The sequence below is a fragment of the Tachypleus tridentatus genome, chromosome 13 (genome assembly GCF_004210375.1).
Source record: "Tachypleus tridentatus isolate NWPU-2018 chromosome 13, ASM421037v1, whole genome shotgun sequence".
Lineage (NCBI taxonomy): Eukaryota > Metazoa > Arthropoda > Merostomata > Xiphosura > Limulidae > Tachypleus > Tachypleus tridentatus.
Genome location: NC_134837.1, coordinates 122,056,218 through 122,078,632, shown reverse-complemented (window position 1 = coordinate 122,078,632; position 22,415 = coordinate 122,056,218). Strand labels below are relative to the sequence as shown.

At 36.3% G+C, this 22,415-nt stretch overlaps 2 protein-coding genes across 3 annotated transcripts; one reads left to right on the top strand and one right to left on the bottom strand.

Moving 5' to 3' along the window:
• The first annotated feature begins 393 nt into the window (after positions 1–393).
• On the top strand, positions 394–15,253 carry LOC143238183 (GTP-binding protein Di-Ras2-like). 2 transcript variants are annotated; one of them, XM_076478179.1, is made up of 3 exons: positions 394–621; positions 4,771–4,929; positions 11,828–15,253. In XM_076478179.1, the coding sequence occupies exons 2-3, from the start codon at positions 4,792–4,794 to the stop codon at positions 12,287–12,289; spliced, it is 600 nt and encodes a 199-aa protein (XP_076334294.1). In that variant the 5' UTR covers positions 394–621; positions 4,771–4,791; the 3' UTR covers positions 12,290–15,253. The 2 variants fall into 2 exon arrangements, with proteins under 2 accessions (XP_076334294.1, XP_076334293.1); XM_076478178.1 differs by having other exon boundaries at positions 396–621; positions 4,768–4,929.
• Positions 15,254–16,705: 1,452 nt separating this feature from the next.
• On the bottom strand, positions 16,706–17,985 carry LOC143236273 (zinc finger MYM-type protein 1-like). Its single transcript, XM_076474537.1, has 2 exons — positions 17,816–17,985; positions 16,706–17,414 (listed from the first exon to the last, which is right to left on the bottom strand). The coding sequence occupies exons 1-2, from the start codon at positions 17,983–17,985 to the stop codon at positions 16,706–16,708; spliced, it is 879 nt and encodes a 292-aa protein (XP_076330652.1).
• Positions 17,986–22,415: the final 4,430 nt, after the last annotated feature.

Sequence of the window (22,415 nt, the reverse complement as noted above, 5' to 3'; positions counted from 1 at the left end):
CATTCTTAATTCTTCCTGTATTCACGTATGTTAATCTTCAGTGCCAGTAAAACGTTAACTTATAGATTAATTCCTACTGTGGTAAATTAATGTCTGGATTCACAGATATTCTAAAACTCATATTCTAGTTTCTCAGTATGGTCGTGAGCCTTGAAAGGATTAATAATTATATGACAGAGTGGGTTTTTTATTGCAGAACAACCTAGTAGTAGTTTTCATCTTCGTCTCATGCCATTACGTACTGTATAACGTTTCTAGTGTAGGCACTTAAGAGTCCTAGTAGGAGTTGATCTGTTTTTTGTGTTCAAGTCCTGAGCTCGTGCACTGTTGGTCACGGGTATTCGTGGGATCAATAAGCTATGACAGTTACCATGGGAACACAGACGTCACCTGCGCCGTGCTTTGGAGAAGACGTCAACTGACGCGATGTTTCATCAAAGAGAAACCGATCCAAACCTTTCTCTCTCTCCCATTCATTGATATTTGGAAACTTCATCTACTTACGCTGGACGTTATGAGCCAGTATCTCAGACCTTACTTGAAATTCAACGAAACGATTGCAGAACTGATTAGCAATAGATTCACTCCAGATTTCTTCTCTGTTTTTTTGTCGAGTAACTGGTAAGTTGATATTAATTTATATTTTGTTTCCAAGTGGAATTTTCAAATAGCCTTGAACTACACAAAATTCACTTGCTCGTAATAACGTGGTAGCTTATGATTACAAAATATGGGATTTCGAAGATCAAAGATTAACTTCTACCGTGTAACCTGAGGCCTCCTTAATCGTCAAATGCAGAATACTCGAATTTACTCATATGAGAATTAAACGTTAGCAACTAAAAATAAAGGTAACATTTTACTTTAAAGTTTTTAAAATAAAACGTCCATTATAACATTCACAAAAAATCTAAATTTAGTAAAACGTGACCTTCTAATTTAAACAATAACAGATTAACAGAAGACGTTGTTAGCTGTCCAGCGAAGGACGTTTATTCACACATACACACACAAACACAGGTTTGTTTGTTTGTTTTTTGAATTTCGCACAAAGCTACTCGAGGGCTATCTGTGCTAGCCGTTCCTAATTTAGTAGTGTAAGACTAGAGGGAAGTCATCACCACCCACCGCCAACTCTTGGGCTACTCTTTTACCAACGAATAGTGGGATTGACCGTAACATTATAACGCCCCCACGGTTGAAAGGGAGAGTACGGAAGATGCGAACCCGCGACCTTCTGATTACGAGTTGCACGCCTTAACACGCTTGGCCATGCCGGGCCCACAAACATAGGAAAATAGACGATCTTCGTTTGACATATACCCTCCAGTTACTCAGAAGCGATTCTATAGGCTTTTTAGACTAAAAACTATATTTGATACACGTGGAAGGTACAGTACATTACTCACTTGTGTAACTTTGTGCTGTCAAATATATATTTATATCGCTTTGAATATGACTGTTGAATTAAAAGACAAAGCAGAGTGTTTAGTTTAACCTTCTTGTCATATTAATACCAATATGTTTCATAATTATCATTATTTGTACTTTATTCTTACTTTAACGGGGATCTATTGTTTGAACGAGATACGTTATTAAAAATAATTCTTTCTAATATCGCAAGCATTGTATATTTAGTACTATTATTGTTTTAATTCAGTTCCTTTTCACTTTTAAAAAATTCCGTTAAAATCATTGAAATTATTTTTCTATTTCACTATGATTTTACGTAAACTTTAGTTCCAGGATGTTCTTCGTTACAACATGTTACGAAGTTTTACAACTTTACGAGTTACTCTGGCCTACATATATGTGATAATATTTAGATTTGTAGCAGGAGCATACTGGACTTTAATAAATTATACTGGGTAAAAATATATAGGGGCCCACAAATTTGCCATAAGAATTACAAAAATACTTACTTAAGAATTATATGTTGCAAAGTATAGCCTGTAATTGCCACGGGAGGCGATTACGGTGTATATTATAAGGGCGTGCATGTACATATGCACTTGGATAAGATAATTAATAATACTCAGGAGCACACCCTCGAGGTCCACTTAGTAAGTGTACAAAAATTCATGTGTCTATGTTATTTTCTCTTGAAGCTATTGAGGTCACACATACACACCCTTCTATTATAACCAATTTAATGTTAAAACGATAGTCATACACGAGCCACACGATCAGTAATTTTGTAAACAGAGGAATCTTACATAAGTTAGGAGATGACGTCTTCAACAGAAACATTCTCAAATAAATCCTTTTCGCTACACATCGTTATTAGGAGAATTAACATACATGTTAACTGTAATGTTAATGTGATGACAGTAAACAAATAATATTTTCTGACAAAGCAGTAATCCGTTATTTTACATAATTTTCCAAGAGGGTCCACGGGGAGTTTGTGTGTGTGTAACACAAAAGAGTGATTGAACAGATGTAGTAGAACACACCAGTACAATGTTAAGAAAATAGATCTTTAAGTTCATTAATTACTTTACTTCTGTTATTGCGGCTTTATTTGCTGGCTTCACATCATGCATTGGATATTTTGTTTACCTCTGCATACCGAATGCTGGCTTCACACTGTGTGTTGGTTTCACGAACTTCTGTACATATAGTTGGCTTCACAGTGTTTTATACATTCCTCGTCTTACTTTCGCGTACTGACTGCTGGCTTCACACTGTATGCTTGTTGTCTTCTTCATTTTAACCTGTCCACTCAATTCTGAGTAGTTTTTTCACTGTGTATTCTTGAGTGCTAGGTTATTCACTTTACACCATCAGCCCGTAAGTTTGTTTTTGGGGCCTTACAATTTCATACGATGTGATAATAGAGCATGAACAGGACCGCCAATAAAAGTGGGGTAACGAAGGGGGTTATCCCCTGGACCCGAGGTCTTCAAGAAGCCCACGCAACTACTTGCAAAATTAACTTTTCAGACTCTATTAAAAAGTTCGTCACAAAAGAGCTCAGAAAGTTGCATTTTATAATTAACTGTTATATGGGGGTCAAAATGGAGATTACTTTTAGAGTCCATAATAACTTCTGACGGTCCTTGGCATGAAATAAAAATAAATTTATTTAAGTATAAAATGCTATTGTCAAAAACAAAGCTGCACATTGGTCCGCCATTAACATAAAATAAAGTGTTATTTGAATTACTTAATTATATATATATGTTTTATTTCCACATGATCGTGATGTATCGAATAGACGTTAAATAAAGTTTACGTGTTTTAAACTTTAGAATCTCGACAATGTGAGCATAAATGACTTCTTTAAGACAAATCACAGTACATATTTATTTGACATTACGAGTTATAGCAAGTCATCCTACTATAATTCTAGCATCTCTTCATCTAATCAAAGTTCTTGACAGAGTAATGTACTTTTCATTAAGTGACATGACGCCAACGTTTTGTAGAAACGTGGTAAACGTTATACAGTATTGAGTTTTAATATTTATTTTGGGTGCTAAGCTAACATTAAGAACAATAAAAGAAAAGAAAAAGAAATGAAACCTGAATGTGTGTGTTATCACACAGAGTAATTTGTGTCACTGTTTACCTTTCTAATTAAGTCATTGGCAGTAAACTATTGTGTGTCTGTTTATAATTCTTTCCGTCAAGGGTATCAAATGCGAGGACCAAAATATCAGGCGGTAGGTGGCTCTTCAAATAACGCAGGGTTTTTAATACATTTCACCCACTCCATGTACATAAACACAGAGTTAATATTAACACGTTGTATTGGCGTATTTATTAAATATTTGGGCCTGTATTCCCTGGTTTCGCTCGCTGTCACAAAGTCAGCAAAAACTTCGTTTTCTTCTATTCTTTCTGTTACTGTACTGTGTCAATAACACGGATCCTGGGAGAGGACATTGGCTTTGTAAAACTTGAATTAAATGGTTTGTTTGTTAGATGTAGAAACGTTACAGCCGTGATTATTTCATCAAATTTTGTCGCTAGGGAGCCTGGAATGCGTCGAGTAATACGCCCCCTGATGAGCAAATCAGGATACTAAGTAAATAGCCCTGAAACTTCGACAGTGACTGGTTTGTTACTGAAAAGATATTGACGGAGTATTTACATTGGAAAGATTTACTAAATAACATGCAACTAAGAGACTCTAGTCAAACACTTGAAGCATCAAAAAATACAAACTATATACCCGATATTCATTTTGTTATAAAAGGTCACAGTTCAAAAATGTAAATTCAGCCTTGGTTTCATATTATAATATTTGATTAAATAAATCACGTTTGTTACTAAACTTTCATACTAATACCTGTGACTGCTAACGATCGAAATGTTATTGTATATAAACACCTTTATAATTTACAGATATACGATTAGTTTTTGTTTTTGTTTTGCAAAACAAATAGTTGTAAGTGTTTCTCTTACTTTCCATGCTTTTCTAATTCTAAGATGAATATTTCATATCGGTTGTAAATCTTACACAATACATGTATTTGTGATAATATTTTGTCTATTTTTTATCTCCTTTCCTGTAATGTCATCAATTGGTAATTAATTCATCATTTAAAAATAAATATATCTATCTATAAGTCTAATAACATTTTGTTAGCAAACCACTTGTAATGTTTTAAAAATAATTGTCTATCCTCGTTTCATACCTTTAAAGCCATTTTTATAACAATTTATTGGATATTTAAAGTTTTCGGAATGAATAAATTTCAATACACTCATAATACTATTTCATAATTATATAATCATTATACATATATATTATTCCAGCAGTCAAGGATAAATAGAAGTAAAATGCCCGAACAAAGCAACGATTACCGGGTGGTGGTATTTGGAGCAGGAGGAGTGGGAAAAAGTTCACTAGTGCTGAGATTTATTCGTGGGACATTTCGAGAGAGCTATATTCCAACAATTGAAGACACCTATCGACAGGTAAAGAAATCATTGTATATAAATAATCGAAGCTATTTCGGTAAATTAAGTATTTCTAAAGTTATAAATAGTTTAATATTGCATAATTACCGCAGAGACACGTAATATTACATTGTCTTAGTTAAAGAGCTTATTAACCCATCAAGGATATCCATTTTAGCTCCCAGCAATAACCACCCCTTACTACTCATATATTCATCATATATCTTCTTGAGCTCACTTAAAGTTTCTGCCCCCATTATTTTTGAAGGCAGCTCATTCCAAAAGTCAACCAAAAGTATTTGAAAAGTGATACTGTCTAAATTTAAGACGACAAAATTTGAATTCATGACCCATTGTCCCGTTGTTTTCACTGCTAAACACAAAAAAAAAAAGGTTGATGGATTTATTTTATCAATACCTTTAGAACCTTAAACATTTCAACCAAATTCCCTTTGGTCCTTCTCCTCTCCAGAGAAAGCAAGTTTAGAGATTTTAGTCTCTCCTCGTAGAAATATCTCACTATTCCAGGTATCACCCCAGTGGCTTTTCTCTGAACCATATCCAACAAATCATTGTCCTTCTTGAGAAAGGTAACTTGAAACTGTTCACTTTGTTCTAAATTAGTCCTCACAAGTGATAAGTACAGTGAAATAATTCCGCCTTGATAGAGTTCTTAAAAACAGTATGTCTTTCTTTTCAGTAATGGTACTTTTATATATTTCTGTTGCATTTTTAATACTTATGATGTTAAAAAAAAACAGAAACACAATTTTTTATTGTTTGTTATAAACGAGTTTTTGTTTTGGTACTCCAGCTGGCCCGGCATGGCCAAGCGCGTAAGACGTGCGACTCCTAATCTGAGATCGCTGGTTCGAATCCTCGTCACACCAAACATCTCTCACTCTCAGCCATGGGGGCGATATAATGTTACGGTCAATCCCACTATTCGTTGGTAAAAGAGTAGCCCAAGAGTTGGCGGTGGGTGGTGATGACTAGCTACCTTCCCTCTAGTCTTACACTGCAAAATTAGGGACGGCTAGCACAGATAGCCCTCGAGTAGCTTTGTGCGAAATTCCAAAACAAACAAACAGGTACTCCAGCTATTACTGATATGGAACAAACGCATTTCGGGCATACGTGCTGAAGGTTATTTAGTTATTACATGCCTAAGCTTAAACCTAAAAACTATGAATGATATTAACATATGTTGCCGGTTTCTTCGGATAAGTGATATATACATAATATAACGCAATATTTTAAAATCTAGTTCTTCTGTATAGCATAAATGAGATATTATTTCACTTTGAGACCTACTAATACCTTAGAAGCATAAGGTGGCTTGTCATTAGTTAAGAAATAAGATATTTACAAACCACAGAAGCATAATTTGGAAATGCACTACTTACAAATTTCTTAAAATAATAAAAAAAACATTCCCCCTAAAACAACACAGAATCCGATAAAAATGTTGAGTTTAAAATAAAATAAAGGGTATACCGAAACATAAATTAAAATAAAAAGTACGCTTTAAGTAAATTACCAAATAATGTGTGTGTGTTTTTCTTATAGCAAAGCCACATTGGGCTATCTGCTCAGCCCACCGAGGGGAATTGAACCCCTGATTTTAGCGTTGTAAATCCGGAGACATACCGCTGTACTAGCGGGGGCTACCAAATAATAGTAAATAGTCAATAGTAAATGCTCTTAACTTTTCTAATGTATAATGAAAGCTAATTGTGATTAGCCAAAACAAACCAATTTTGTACAGTATGTAAGCGATTTTACCAAATTCAGAACTTTTTTTAAATTGTTCAATCATTTCTTAGGGCTAGTGCAATTATTATACAGAATTTAATATAGTTTTAAGTAAATTATTGAAACTTAGACGGAAATACTGTATTACAAAAATCTTTTTCGTATTGTAAAATGTTTCTATTTTTTATCATGTTACTTGAAATGTTTCGTCTTCACGTTATTTATATGAAACTTCAAGATTTCCTGTCCTCCGCTGAGGACAGCTATAAGTCTGCGGATTGCAACGCTAAAATCAGGGGTACGATTGGAGGACACAGCAGATATCCCCATGTGGCTTTGCTATAAGAAAACACACAAACGCATCCTCAAACCACGTTTATAAATTTTATTCAGATTAAGTAGTTAACAAGTTAACACACGAGATCACTAACAAAAGTTGTAATATTTTCAAAACGAGACCCGAAACTCGAGGGCTTTCGAATTGTTGAATATTTCTTTCAGGAGAATAAAGAAAAAGAATAGTCAATTATTCGATGTTTGTTTGTTTGTTTTTTAATTTCGCGCAAAGCTACACTTTCTTAATTTAGCAGTGTAAGACTAGAGGGAAGGCAATCAGTCATCAACACTCACCGCTAGTTCTTGGGCTACCCTTTTACCAATGAATAGTGGGATTGATCGTTACTTTGTAACGCTCCAATGGCTGAAAGGGCGAGCATGTTTGGTGAGATGGAAATTCGAATCCGCGACCCTTGGTTTACGAGTTATTCGAAAGCGCATCGAGTTTTGGGTCTCGTTTTGAAAAATATTATAAATTTTATGTTATTTAAGAGGTTACCGAAATTATTCCGCATTTGATCAGGTTAATTTAAACTTGAGCTTGGAGGAAACACAAATGTGAACCTGTGTTACTGGCCAGTTAACTTATTCATATGTAGATAAAGCACTGAAAAAAAAACGTAATATCTGATAAATTTGTAAAATTTGAAATTATTCTAGCCCAATAACAGTGTGTAACAATCTGAATAAGTAGCCGAAATAAAACGAATGCTATTCGCGCGTGTACCCGATGAAACGAGTTTCGTTTAGGTGACAACTGTCACGTATCGATTCTTTGGTTTAGAAATAACAGACACGTACCGTTACTATGGCAACTGCAGTTGAACCGCCATCAGCAGAGAATCTGTTCAAACAGCTAGCGTAGAAAAGCTGTCAACTGGAGTTATTAGAGCAATGGTATTCAGAATTTAGTTTTGTTTTTCGTTTCCTCGTGTATTTGTCATATACGATGCCGTTTATGAACACGATTCAATTATCTGAGTTGATGCTTGTCTTAACACTAATGCAGGGATCGTAATACGAAACTGCCTTTTTTTTTTGGTAAAACAAATCGATAAAATGTTGTAGCGGTTGTTACCAGGCAGACTTAACAAAAATTAGTGTGTGTATATCTCTCTTTATGTATATATTCTAATGAACATTTGTATTTGTATTTTGAATTTCGCACAAAACTACTCGAGGGCTATCTGTGCTATCCGTCCCTAATTTAGCAGTTTAAGACTAGAGGGAAGGCAGCTAGTCATCATCGCCCACCGACAACTTTTGGGCTACTCTTTTACCAACGAAGAGTTGGATTGACCGTCAGATTATTACGCTCCCACGGCTGAAAGGGCGAGTACGTTTAGTGCGACGGGGATGCAAACCCGCGACCCTCAGATTACGAGTCGCCTTAACACGCTTGGCCATGCCGGGCCTTCTAATGGACATACCGTTATACGTTTATTTTTATATCTACGTATGTTTCAGTTTGATGTGTGTGACGTATATTGTTGGATATGTATTGCGCAAGTCTCGCCTGTTCTCTAAATGTGTAGAACATTCTTGAGAGTAAGAGTCAAGAATTTTTTTTTTACGAAAATGCTAGCGTGTTCGAACATTGTTGAACATTTTAGAAACTCCTTTTAGATTGTATAAACCAACGCGCCAAGCGAATATTAATATATGATTCGTCAGCTACACTTAGTGTGCTATAGGCCTAGGAAGCTATAACTGGGATTGATGCTTATTACTCGGAAAACTGCAGATATTTGAACAGAAACGTTTATATATATTTCGAACATTACAAACCATGCAACTTTAGTGAATTAACTTTGGACGTTAGAATTTCTACGAGGACATTAAATATCTTCCTCGGTAAGAAGTCAGCTTGTAAGGACGTGAGGCTAGCCAAGAAAATATGGTGTTAGCTTAGGCGAGGTATAACAGTATCAACTCAGAATGAATTTGTTTGTATGGACCTGGACCATTAATAACATATTTAGTTGTATACCAGATAGAAGATTTGGTATACATTGTAATTTTGTAAAATTCTTGTATATAAACTATCATTTGTAATAACTATTAGAAATAACCTTTATTATAAATTGTATTGTTTTTATGTTTGAATATAGTAAAACATATTTATCTTAAGAAAGAAAATTGTGTATCAATCTTGTTGGCAAATATCATAAATTTGATATATATCAAAATTCAATTAACTTTTGAATTAAAGTTCCCGGTTATTTGAAATCTTAATACGTAATATATGTAACATAACAAATTGGACACTCGTCCGAGATTAATTATAATACGTAGCAATATATTAGATAAGAAACTAATTATTCTATCTGCCTGTAGATGGCGTTTTTATTCTAATTAAATACTCGGTTGACACTTTCTATTCATATTTTTCATTTTAATTGTTGTTTTCAAAACAGTTCTTCATTTGTAGCACGTGAAGATTCCACCTTCCCTTCAGTAGCTCAATGGTATTTATCAGAAATTATAAAGTTATAGTGCCGTGTCTGATCGGGGTAAATTTCTCATTGTGCGACAAAGAACGGTGACACCAAAACGTGTAAGTCAGTTTCGGTTCAGTATGAAGACTTACCTTGTTCTCGTGCTCATAAACAGTTTATACTCTCGTCACTAACTGCTTTATTAGCTGCGAGGACTTATTCTATTCTATTTTCGAAAGGCAAAAACGTCTTAATGAACCTGATCTTAATAGCCCCCAAGCTATCGACTTATTTTTATACCATTCATTACCGACCGATGGGTCCATTTCTGCATCTTTCACTCAGGGTAGAGAACCGAACAAATTTGGGTAAAATCGCACGTGTTGTTTTATGCGCAGTTAATTCAATATTTAAGATGATATATATGTAAAAATGGCTGGTTTAGGTTGAGAAAATATTTTATGTAGACGAGTGAACAACGTTTCGACCTTCTTCAATCATCGTCAGGTTCACTACAAGTGGGTTTTCTCGACATCACTGATTTAAGATGATAGTTTCTTTTTGTTTTGTTTTTTTCTGTATGAGTGATGTGAGTTTATCTAAGATAAAGCTCTGAATTTCTGATTTGGGTTCAAACCCACGTGAAACCGTAAAATATTCCAAGCACTTAAGCTGTTGATTAATTATAAGAATAACAACGAACCTCTTAGTGTGAATGAAGGTGATGCTGACTATCACATTTTCCTATAATCATCAGTTCAAATTTAGAAACAATGACAGATAGCCGTAGTTGTTTTGACATAAATTCAAATACTAATGTAAGGAGCATTTAGTTAGTTTTACGGTTAACCAAGTAACAGTTGGGATTGTCTAATGAGCCTGATTCAGCTGTTGTCTTTTGGAGATGAGTTCTTAATGTCGTCTTCAAGCAACCAAAAGTGGATATAGGTCGTCACAACTATAAAATTAATATTTAATATTTAATTTTTTTTTCTACTTTATGTTTAACACAAAGCTACACAATGGGCTGTATGGGCTGTGCCCACAACGGGTATTGTAACTCGAGTTTTAGTATTATAAACTTATTACTAAACCAACGGGTGGCAGTGCTTTTATAAATTAAATAACATTGTTTTTTAATCTATGTACCCCGTATTACAACCGTTGTTTGTTTTCACTCAAGTGTTTCTTTTCCGTTAACTCAATACTTTTTTTCCTTCTAAAATAGCCTCGAGGGCTTAACTATAACTAAACTTTTGGGTTCAATCTTTGCGACCAGTATAGCACAGACTGTTGCCCGAGTAGTGTCTTAACTTATTAAATAAGAAATAAACTTAGTGCTTTCTACAAATCCCACTATTATATCAGATGTGACTAGTTGGCGGTAAATACTGGTGTCCCGTTGTTTTCCCTATGTTATCAAAATTAGGGGCAGCTATGCGCGGATAGGCCCTTTTTTGTAGTTATGCACAAAGTTTGCATTAGTTGTGTAACGCTAAAAAAACAAGTATTTCCGATGCCAGTTACTGCCGGTTAATATGGTTTCCTTAAACAGTTCTTTAGCGAAAAACACTTCTTAATGTAACAAAAATTAAGTGTGTTTTTTTCAGCTGTCTTGAACCTAACAAAACAAACTTTTTTCAGTTATATTTAACTAGCCCAAGAGTTGGCGGTGGGTGGTGATGACTAGCTTACTTCTCTTAGTCTTACACTGCTAAATTAGGAATGGCTAATGCAGATAGCCTTCGTGTAGCTTTACACGAAATTCCAAACAAACCAAACCGAAAAATCCAGCCTTTACATTTCGCCGCTATACAATACGTTAGGTTTTGTGTGGTGCATGCGTCCGATAAAGAGAGTGGGCACAACTGAGTTTACGCAGACCTTTGTTTCTTCTGGATGTTTATTTTACAAAATAAATGAATGCGTTATTGGAGCGATAAAGATTATTGAAACGTATTTGTCAAACACGTTCCTCCAGTAAACATACTTATCTAAGCTCATCAATGCTTCATTCAACTATTAGGAAAGTTTTCTAATCTCGACGATACCCCTCCCCCACACACACATTGCGGTTTTTTCTCTTTTCCTTTTCATTAATTAAATCCACACAACTTAGAGTGACACCTAGAGTTTTCGTTTTGACAAATTGTAAGGCATTATATATTCTGACTTTCATGAAGCAACTGGAGAAATGCCAACTACAACGAATACATTATTCTGGTTCTGACGTAAATAACTAATACACAAACGGTGTAAGCTACCAGAGGTGGATATTTATTAAAACTTTATGACAAGGGGTATTTCTTGTTTTAGTGATTTTTTCTCTTGAAAACAAACGTTCTAGAATTTTTAATTTTTCTATCGATACGTTCTTTTCTTTCCAGGTGATCAGTTGCAATAAGAACATATGTACACTTCAGATAACCGACACTACGGGAAGCCACCAGTTTCCAGCTATGCAACGCCTTAATATTTCCAAGGGTCACGCTTTTATTATGGTGTACTCTGTTACAAGCAGACAGAGCCTTGAGGAACTAAAGGCTATATTTGACGTTATTAAAGAGGTCAAAGGTGATTTGGAGGGGATCCCGCAGATGCTGGTTGGCAACAAATGCGACGAAAGTGAAGCCAGAGAGGTGGACAGCCAACAAGGGCAAGAGCAGGCTCGTCGTTGGGGGTGTGGCTTCATGGAAACATCAGCCAAAACGAATTACAACGTGAAGGAACTTTTTCAGGAACTCTTGAACATGGAGAAGAGAAGGTCAATGAGTCTTCATCTGGACTCCAAGAAAACTCGTTCTCAGTTCAGGAAAGAAAAACTAAAAGGGAAATGTATCGTGATGTGAGAAGTTAGCGTGGTTTCAGACGAGGGTTAAATAATGCACAGTACCTGAATCACTTTTATTAGTAGACGATCGTAAATACTTTTCAAAAATGTGATTTTTTTTTGATGGGCTGGTAATATATATTTCAAAAGTATGAAAAAAAAATCGTAATACACTTTGCAACAAACAAAACATGTTCTTTAATTTTTGTATACGTTTAACCCTTTTGTAAAAGAGCTTTTAGAGGGTGTAGCCTTGCTGCAAGCATGCTGAATTGTTAATCTTAGGGTCCATAGTTCACATCCCGTTGCCACTAAATCATATTCCGCACTTTAGAACCGTGCGTGAGTTATAAGAGCAATGGTCATGTTCCATTATTTGAATAAAGTAGTTTAAGATTTAGTAGTGGGACAGTTAAATATTCTACGTCCCTATAATTTACCAGCACCAAATAGTTCTAGCTTTGCCCGAATATCAGAAGTAAACAAAAATGTGTTAAACACTTTGTTCGCACCAGACGGTTGATTGTTTGTTGTTGTTTTTGTGATTTTTTTTTATAACTTTCTAACAGTTAGAACAAAGTTTCAATTAATAGAATAGTAATCTGTTTGGAATTAGACAACATATATTAACTATTTATTTTTAATTATAAAAATGACTTTGATAGATCAGAAATAAATAACCCAAATTTCTGTACCTAAATATGACATTGTTTGTTAAAATAATCCAGTTTAAAAGATCAAATTGGTGAAGATAACAAATATTATTTTTTTTTAAAGTTATGATGATAATGAACGGGAAGAAATACAAAGGTCTTCCATATTAATGCATTTATAGGCTTAACTTATAAGGTTTTACCTTCACTAGTACAGAAGTTGATTGTGTCATATTAAAACGATTTTGGAGCACCGTCACGTCGTTACAGTTCAGGTTACCACGTCCGGACTTGTTCTACCTGACGATAGTATGTCTTTAGTATAACAAGCTTGTTCAGTTTCGATGCAAAAAGCTCTTTCGTAAAACTGTCATATTCGAAGCGCATCCCTTCTTCCGGTAGGTTTTCCATAAGCCATCTAGTATACGAGAACAAAGATTTCCTAGCGCTGGTTTTAATAGTTCAATCGCACAAACACTCTCAGTCGCTGCATCAAGCGACTTGATACGCTTTCGAATGTAATTGTATGAATATCCGTTTCATTATTAACCTGCATGAGGTATGCAATGGTTAAACATGTCGTTGAAACAGTTTATTTAACGTAATTTGTGTCGCTTTTACATACGAATATCCTTATTAATTAAATTGTGTACTGTTGCTCGGGGAAATTCTTTTGCCGTAGATCTCATATAATAAAATTCTTCGCACTTGCTTACTTGAGATGGATTGCAATTTTTTTTAGGTCTTTTTCTCCATGGATCTAGTGCCTCAAGTACACGTATTTTTATTTACTTCCCAATGTTATTAAGTCCAAGATTTGTACATATCTTTATGATCTAAATCTAAGAATAGGGAAAGGAAAGTTATGTATCATTCCCAAGAGCGATCAATTTTGGGTGACATACACTGTCTATTAGCGCCATACAATGTCAAAATGCAGTTCTGACACATCCCGTTCTAACGCAACCCTTATGTTGGTTGTGATTATCATGCAACTTTTTTTTATTCGCGTCTTTAAACTCTCTTTAATAGAACGTATTCAGACCTCCGTTGTTGTTTCTTGGCAATGTACTTTTAAAGTAACTAATAACAGGGTGTGTGTTGCTATTGTCTCCGACTGGGTCAAAATACCCTTTAACTAAAAGAGCTCGTTTTCCCTTACCTTTACCTTAAGTTAGGGATCTCCATGCGAAGTCGTCGAAATTCGAGCCTATATTTTTGGAGAGAGAATTACAGTTCTAGTTGGAAAAATGGAAAAAAATCACAACAAGTGCAATGCTGTAGGCTTGACTTGTTGAATATTATTACCTCCTGGTGACAATAAAAACGAATTTTGTAAATAAAACTGGCCATTTATCAAAGCATTTTCTTGAGTTATTGTTGCCTGGACGGGTAGAATATGTGTTATAATAAAATAAACAAATCAAGTATAATATTATTGCACTCATGCGCTGTACTATTCTACATACAGTTAATTACCATTCAACGGTAAATATACGTACTAAAATCCGAGGTTCGATTTCTCGCGGTTTACACAACGCAGATAGCCTATTGTATGGCTGTACGCCGAAACAAACAAAAATTGTGTGACGGGCCCCTCAATAGTCAGCGGTAAGTTTATCGAATATAGAACACTAAAATCCAGAGTTCGATTCCTCGTGGTAGGCAGAGCACGGATAGCTTGTTGTGAAGTTTTGTTACACAACAAACTTTCATAACAGCAGAACATCAAAGAGAGTCTTCAAACGACTCGGTCGAGAGAGAGTGAACGGTTAAATAACATTATATGTTTAGGCTTAAGGTTATAAACAAACTTTCTCAAATTTTTTCTACGGCAGCGACATAATGTAAGATTTAGTTTAGTGTCGTTTTGATGTTTAAACTATTTCAAAATATTCTTATTATAGTTATTATAATATATTACACTTGTTTCTTGGAGGGTTGTTTCTCATGATGTAAATATGGTTAAACGTTAGTTGATCTCATATTTCACACAATGTTCTGTAGATTGCATATATATATATACACAACTGAGATTTTGAAATAGTAGTTTATATTGCCTTATATTTTATTTCGTTTTAAAAACAAACTAACACAAACATCGTTGATGACGTTGTTATTAGCCAAGCAGAGAAATAAGTGATGGTTGCTATGGTAACAAAGTTTTCTAGTTGTTGTTGATTTTTTCTTCTGTTTTTGTACGCGTGTTAATAACGCCGCCCTAGCGTTCCGAAAGACAAAGTGTGTTGAAAACAGAGAAGTTGTTATGGTTTGTTACAGAGAGTTATCTTGTACATATTTTTGACATATTAAAAATCTTACCTAATCAACTTTGAAGTTTTTTTCTCCTTTTATTTATTTCAAATATTAAACACAAGCACACACACAAATATATATATATGTGTATGCATATGTGTATCCATGAGAACTAAATAAGAGTTATTGATATGAAGCACGTGATTGCGTTATAAACAGTAACCATAGTAACTTCGCAGCATTGACGCGTCCAGGAATGAGCTTAAAATGGGTTGTGGGCATTTGAAATAAGTAAGTTTTAATCGAACAACGTACCCCCCACACAAAGTTTTAATATTATGTTTTCCTTCTTCAAACATTGAAACAATCAGGAAAAAAAACGTTGCATAATTTCATATTTTTATTCATTTATGCAAACAATTAAAACGTAAAAATTAATTTTGTAAAAACGAGAATGTTTTACTTTGATATTGAGTTAATAATCCATTATCTGAAAAATATTTGAAAACTACAGTAATATTCCGCATTAACTATTTCCAAGTGACATAATTTTGATGACTGTTATTACTATTAATTAGGACGGACTGACGTGACCTGGTGGTTAAGCAATGGCAGGGGAGGGGGGGGGCTCAGGCCAACTGTGGAGGGGCTTCCCAAAATGCCATCAATATGAAGTATAGATGGTAAATTACAATAATATAAATACCAAGGTACATTTCAGAAAGGTGTGCTATTTTGAACTTCGTTTTCAATGCAGTTTTCATTGGAAACTCATACTCTGATTAATAATTCATTATTACAAATTAGAAATAATCTGTTTATGAAAATATGCGTATATGTAAAAGAGGAACCTCACCTAAATTCCACCCAAGGTAATACATAATAATAAAGAAAATCAAGATTAGCTTAGATTGAACATTTAATATACCATTAAGAGTAAAGCTACAAATCAAAAGAAATATAACATGAAGACATAGTTTACATAGCAGAAACGAATTATCCCATGTGAGGTTAATACACTCTGAGGAAAAGTAAGGTCACTATCAGGCTAACTATCTTTTATCATGTTGTGTTTATAGTCAATATTACTTCAAAAGAAGTAAGAGAAGCTTCAGACATGAGAAACTTCTCTCACAGGCAGCTGAAGTGACATGCAGGGTCACAGTGATGCATACAAGTTTGTGGAGATCCATGAAGACATCCTTATATGGCTCCAGCATGGTTGCAAGCTCCCAATGGTGTGGATACTTCCTGCCCCTTGTCTTTTTTTCTAGCAATTAGTCGGTTCAACTGGTGGACCTCCATTGCAAGGTCACCCTCTAACACACCATAGTTTGCTGCCATTCCTAAGAGTGCTTGCTTGTCCAGAAATGTGGAGTGTTTGGGGTTCGATGCAATTGCACCTATCAAAACACTGAAGCCATCAGAGGAGTATCTTCTATTCAGCTCGTTGAGCATCCTGTCTATGATGGCATAGAAGGTGTATCTCCTGGCATCTGGTGTGGTTCATCTCTTTGACCAGTACTTTATGTGATTATGAATTCGTCTAGGTGTCTGGGGGCAGATCGCTGTCCATCTTGATTCACCGTTTCAGTGCGTATTCCCACTTTCTTACATATATCCTCAGCAGACTCTTTCAAGTCTTTCCATGCTACTCCAGTTCTCATTTCTGAGAGACCAGAGATGACAGATTGTACTAGGTCCTCTGCAGAAGCCAGCTGCAGATCAGGTGACTGGAGGTGGTCTGATAGCTGTTTTGTCATCAGCAGTAGTTTTTCTATGGCCACTAGACTGGTTACGAACTGCTGATCTAAGAGGATGCACAGGCCCTTTGATTCAGTGGCGCTGTGGAGATTGTCCCCCTTCACAAGACGCTTTAGGGTTGTCACAATAGCAGGGAAGGTTCTTTTCACAGCCAGACAAGCTGCATGTTGGTAAGCCCATGTTGTGTCTGACAGTCGCTTCAACGCTATGTGTTGGTTCACGGGTCCAAGCTCCTTCTGTACCTTCAGAAATTCTTCATGCACAACCGATGTAGAAAAGAATTTGCACAGCTTCTGAACTGTAACAAAGATCTCTGTTGCAGCCTGGACGTTGTGCACACAATCAACTACCACAAGGCTGAGCCTGTGTGCATAGCAGTGGACATACACAGCCAGAGACATCTCTCTCCTGAACCTCTCCTGTACGCCACTGATGTGCCCTGACATGACTGCAGCTCCGTCATAGCACTGGCTAATGCAGGCATAATGGTCAATACCACATTTAGCCAGAGTCTCCATGATTCTCTTGAGCAATGAATCTGCATCCAGACCCTCAGCAGCTGTGAAGTCCAGGAATTTCTTGTGAAGGCTCTGTTGGTAGAGGTACCTTACCACAATGGAAAGCTGTTCTTGTTTGCTCACATCCTTTGTTTCATTCACCATTACAGTAAAATGCTCAGCCTCCATGGTCTCTTTGCTGATATCCTTCCTGATCATTCCAGCTGTGATGTCAAGCAGTTCGTTTTGGATATCATGGTGCGTGTACTTGGCATTGCCAGGACCACTCAGCTTTTCTTCATGATTTCATCATACCTGGAAATCATGTCAAGAAGTTCCAGGAAATTCCCCCTGTTACCTGACTGACTACCTTACCTGTGACCTCTCTGGGCTTCATTCTGGCAGGCTATGTAAAGCAGTGCATTTATTACGGCTCTTATGCAATATCGGTTTTCCTTCACAGTTTTAGCATGACTTGCATCGAGAGCATGTTGGATCTTTGCACCCTTTGTTTTCTGCAATTTAAACTCTGCCCAAGCTTGCATGGCAAACTTGTGTTCTGCAGAGTTATCATGGGACTTCAGTGATGTGGTCGTCTTCTTCTAGTTCCAGAAGCCTTCATGGGTGAAGGACTTCTCAGTTTTACTGAAGTGTGTGTGACTGAAAAGACGACATGCGAAGCAGAATGCAGCATCTTGGGTCACAGAGTACTCCAACCACGTGTGCTGATCACGCCAATTCTTGTTGAATGACCTTGACTGGCTGCTATATTCTGTGGCCGGATATCTCTTCAAGTCTGGACAGGTAGGACCACCATCTGGAAGTTGGCTCAGATCCTTGGGTCCTGGTGGTAGTTTTTCACCCTGGGTGTAAGTGGTGCCCTCTTGCGGCTGGGGTCCCGCACTAGTCGTGTCCTCATTCTCACCATCACGATCACCACTGTCCTCCTCACTTGCACCACATGTGTTTGTTGGACCATCTACTCGCTGCCTCTTCTTGGGTAGCAGGTAGTGTTGCATAATCAACCCTATGTGTAGTATAACTCGTTTATATTTTGGTGAGTGATGTCTGGCTCTTGTCTTGTGTGTTGGTGTCCTTGTTTGAAAAGGAGTCGCTGATTTTGAGTTCCTTTTATTAATCCAAACTGAGTGTGTGTTCCAGTGTGAAGCCGAGTACCAGAGAGAGCGAGAGCCATGTAAACAAATATAACTCCCTTTTATACAGAGCGCGCGAACGTCAAAGTGAACCCCGAGCCGGCTGACTGCTAGTACCACTTCTTAATTCCAAGTTGTGTTAGTTTATATGAAACGAATGAGAATTTCTATCCTTATATTAGCATTAGGGCTTACAAAGGATATTCATTTTAAACATCGAAATTTAAGGAAAAAGATATAACATACATTCTATTGGGTCATTTCATGAATAAGGAACAAATAACAACTAAACATAGTTCAACATTACGAACAACTGTTCTGCGGCATTGAAATCACCAAATTATATTAACAGCATAATCAAATCCAGAACATATCCGTGAAATACTGTTAGAGAAAGTGTTTATCTTTAACCCTATAGCACAAGTACTTAATTAGAGGGTAGTGATATTGTAAAATTACAGGGCCAATTAGGAAACACAAACACAGCTTTGATAGGACATATTGTAAAACTGTGGGCAGCTAATGGTAGTGAGCGGGGGCGTGCGGCTGGCATTTGGATCTTGATCGGGCTAAGCCGATCGTTAGCCGTATGCAGAACGTACACCATGGTCAGCAGCTTGGTTTTCATACGCTTAAGGCAATTGAGGCGGGAATCGCGCGCTCAACCAAAGCAAACCCGCGGCCTGGATATTGAATGGTCATAGTAGCACCAAAACAAAATGTCTAATTTGCAGTTGACCTTCACAGAAAGGCTGGTTTCTTCATAAGTTCACATTATTCATACAGACCAAACTGTAACTGTGATATTTCTTTTTGTCTAGGTGTGTGCGTATAATGTTTTCTACGGTTTGTGGAGGAAACTTATTGATGTTGATGAAGTATTGTTAACATACTAAGATACCAAATAAACACAGCCATAAAACTATGCTCACCAGATAAAATTAACGATGAATTAGACAAAATAAAACAATACTTCATCAACATCAATAAGTTTCCTCCACAAACCGTAGAAAACATTATACGCACACACCTAGACAAAAAGCAAAATCAACCAACTAATGTAATTGTGATATTGTTCTTATTATCATAAGTGTGACCTGTTACAATAATGTAACTACTACATTACATTAAACTAGGCACTTCTAAATAGCCTAATGACAATTTCAAAATTCATTCTAGAATTGTTTAGAAATATTATTTGGTCAGTTAACATGTAAGGTTATTATCTAATCGTAAGTATAACATTAATTAGAATTGTAAGTCACAATTTTAAGTGTATGCCACAATCATCAGTACAATTTTGGATGGCTGATACACAATGCAAAATGTCCTCACAGAGGACACAACACCAGCTAAATGCTTCACAGTTTTGACCTATACACAATACACTTATACATGCATGCTATGTTTTGCTTTTCAATAAAAGATAAATGAAATTAATGGGTAAATACCTGTGAAACCTTTGGTTTATCAAGTAAAATCCCAGATGATCTGTTGTAACTTGAAATCAATGTGATTGTCTAATCTTCGTCAAAGCTCAAGATAGAATGGCATTACACAGGGAGCAGCAATAAGGCGCATGAGTTTCAGTGCATTCAGTACGTTGCTATGGGATGCATGACACATACTTCCGTCTTAATGAAGACGTTGAGTTCTTCAGATCTATGTCTCTTTAATGTTAATTGTTAAGCAACAACGACGATTGTGTTTTCCATATTTTATGAATATATGTAGGTAACAATATTGGGGGCTGAGGGTGGCTTGTCTCATTGGTGAGGGGCTTGAGCCCCCCAAGTCCCCCTCGGCGCCGCCACTGTGGTTAAGGCTCTTAACCCAAATCCTGCGGGTCGCAAATATGAATATCCGTTATCAAAAATGCTCGCCCTTTTTAGCTGTGGTGTCATTATAAAATTATGATCAATCCCATTGTTCGTTTGTAAGAGAGTAGCCCAAGTATTGGCTGTGTGTGTGCGTGGGAGAAGGGTAAACTTCACTCTAATTTATCGCTGCTAAAATCAAGGATAGCTATAGCAACTAGTTCTCAAGTAGCTTTGTACAAAATCCAAAATAAAGCTATTAATAGCATTTTTAATTTCGCAACTACTGACTCGTAGATACATTGTTAAGAATGACAGCCCAATCCCGCTATTCGATCGGACAAACAAGCCTGTAGCCAGAGTTGGAGAGAGATTCTGGGTACGAACGAATCTCCACTCCCGCTGGGATGCCTTTCGTCTGTTAACCATTTATTTATTTTTCCTTTCTTTTTTAGCAGCGCCTCGTTAAATAATTGGTTTTGTAACTGTGTGTATGCATGCGAAAATAGAATGTTCATAAAAACTTTAGCAGAAATGCTTTATTTCCAGTGGCAGTAAAGGAACCATTACATGTTTCTGATTTTCTTTCGCCCCTGGGAACTAAAGTTACACATAAAACGAGTTCCACTTTGGGCTAAAATGACTCTCAGACCTGTTTGTTTGTTTTGTTATGCATAAAGGGCTATCTGTGCTTTGCCCATCACGGGCATCGAAACCCAGTTTCTAGCAGTATAAGTCCGCAGACGTGTCACTGGGAGGGGGGGTTTGAGACATGGCAACAGGCTTGATGATAGCGTATTCTATTTATTAGGTGCCTTTACCCTCTACCTAGAAATCCAGAATTGGTCATGCTTGCATATCTCTTCAATAGTTTAATATTACGTTCATAAACCGTGAAACAAACAAACAAACTTTCGCTAAATATCGACTTCCGAGCTTAATTCAGTAAAAATAGTCTAGAAATACCACTGCCGGTATTTTGTCATCTCTATACAGCAACATACGTCTTAAACGCTGATGTGTAGGAAAGTGAACACACACAAAAAAGCCGGCTAGTCAACATACGGATACGTCTGGTACGTGGAATTCCTGACTTTCATCTGAAACACTTACCTTGTGTGGCCTATAATTAACTAGGCAACTCTTTTGTTCAGGCACTAAAATAAATAAATATGTGTGTGTACATTCTAAAACAAAAAAAAGTTACAATTTTAAGCTTTTTTCGTCAGTTAGGTAAAAAAGAAACAATAATATTCGGTACAAGCATCAGCAGTCGGGTTGCTAAAATAATGTTACTGAGCAACACGTGCGTCACTATACTATAATATTATTAACACGTGCGTCACTATACTATAATATTATTAACACGTGCGTCACAATACTATAATATTATTAACACGTGCGTCACTATACTATAATATCATTAACACGTGCGTCACAATACTATAATATTATTAACACGTGCGTCACTATACTATAATATCATTAACACGTGCGTCACTATACCATAATATTATTTCGGTAAGAGTCAAAACGGTTAACACTTTTACGAAAAGACGTTTCTAGTCCTGATTTCTCCAAGCCCGTTCCCCTGGCTGTGGTTTCGCTAGATAGTAGATAGGGACAGTGGGAATCTCGTTCATTAATGGATTTAAATGGCAATTTCATTTAAATACAAAATTATTAGCCTAATATTAATAACCTTTCAAGTTGCTCTGGGGCCTATTAGGCCCCACTTTTCGTAGGAGTGTTAAGCAGTCGAAGAGATGAAAACTGAAAATGACAATCCCAGCGAAATGAAAATATAAGACAAATGTAGAGGGTTAAAAATTTTGATTTGTTTTGAATTTCGCGTAAAGCTACACGAGAGCTTTCTGCCCTAGCCGTCCCTAATTTTCCAGTGTAAGACTAGAGGGAAGGCAGCTAGTCATCACCACCCACCGCCAACTCTCGGGCTACTCTTTTACCAACGAATAGTGAGATTGACAGTTGAATTATAACGCC

Excerpts from the sequence above, each read along its gene's own strand:
- LOC143238183 (XM_076478179.1), top strand. The coding sequence starts at position 4,792 with ATGCCCGAACAAAGCAACGATTACCGGGTGGTGGTATTTGGAGCAGGA. Across the intron at positions 4,930-11,827 it reads TTGAAGACACCTATCGACAG|GTGATCAGTTGCAATAAGAA; the intron begins GTAAAGAAATCA and ends TTTTCTTTCCAG.
- LOC143236273 (XM_076474537.1), bottom strand. The coding sequence starts at position 17,985 with ATGCAAGCTTGGGCAGAGTTTAAATTGCAGAAAACAAAGGGTGCAAAG. Across the intron at positions 17,415-17,815 it reads GAAGCCCAGAGAGGTCACAG|CCAGTGCTATGACGGAGCTG; the intron begins GTAAGGTAGTCA and ends TGCCTGCATTAG.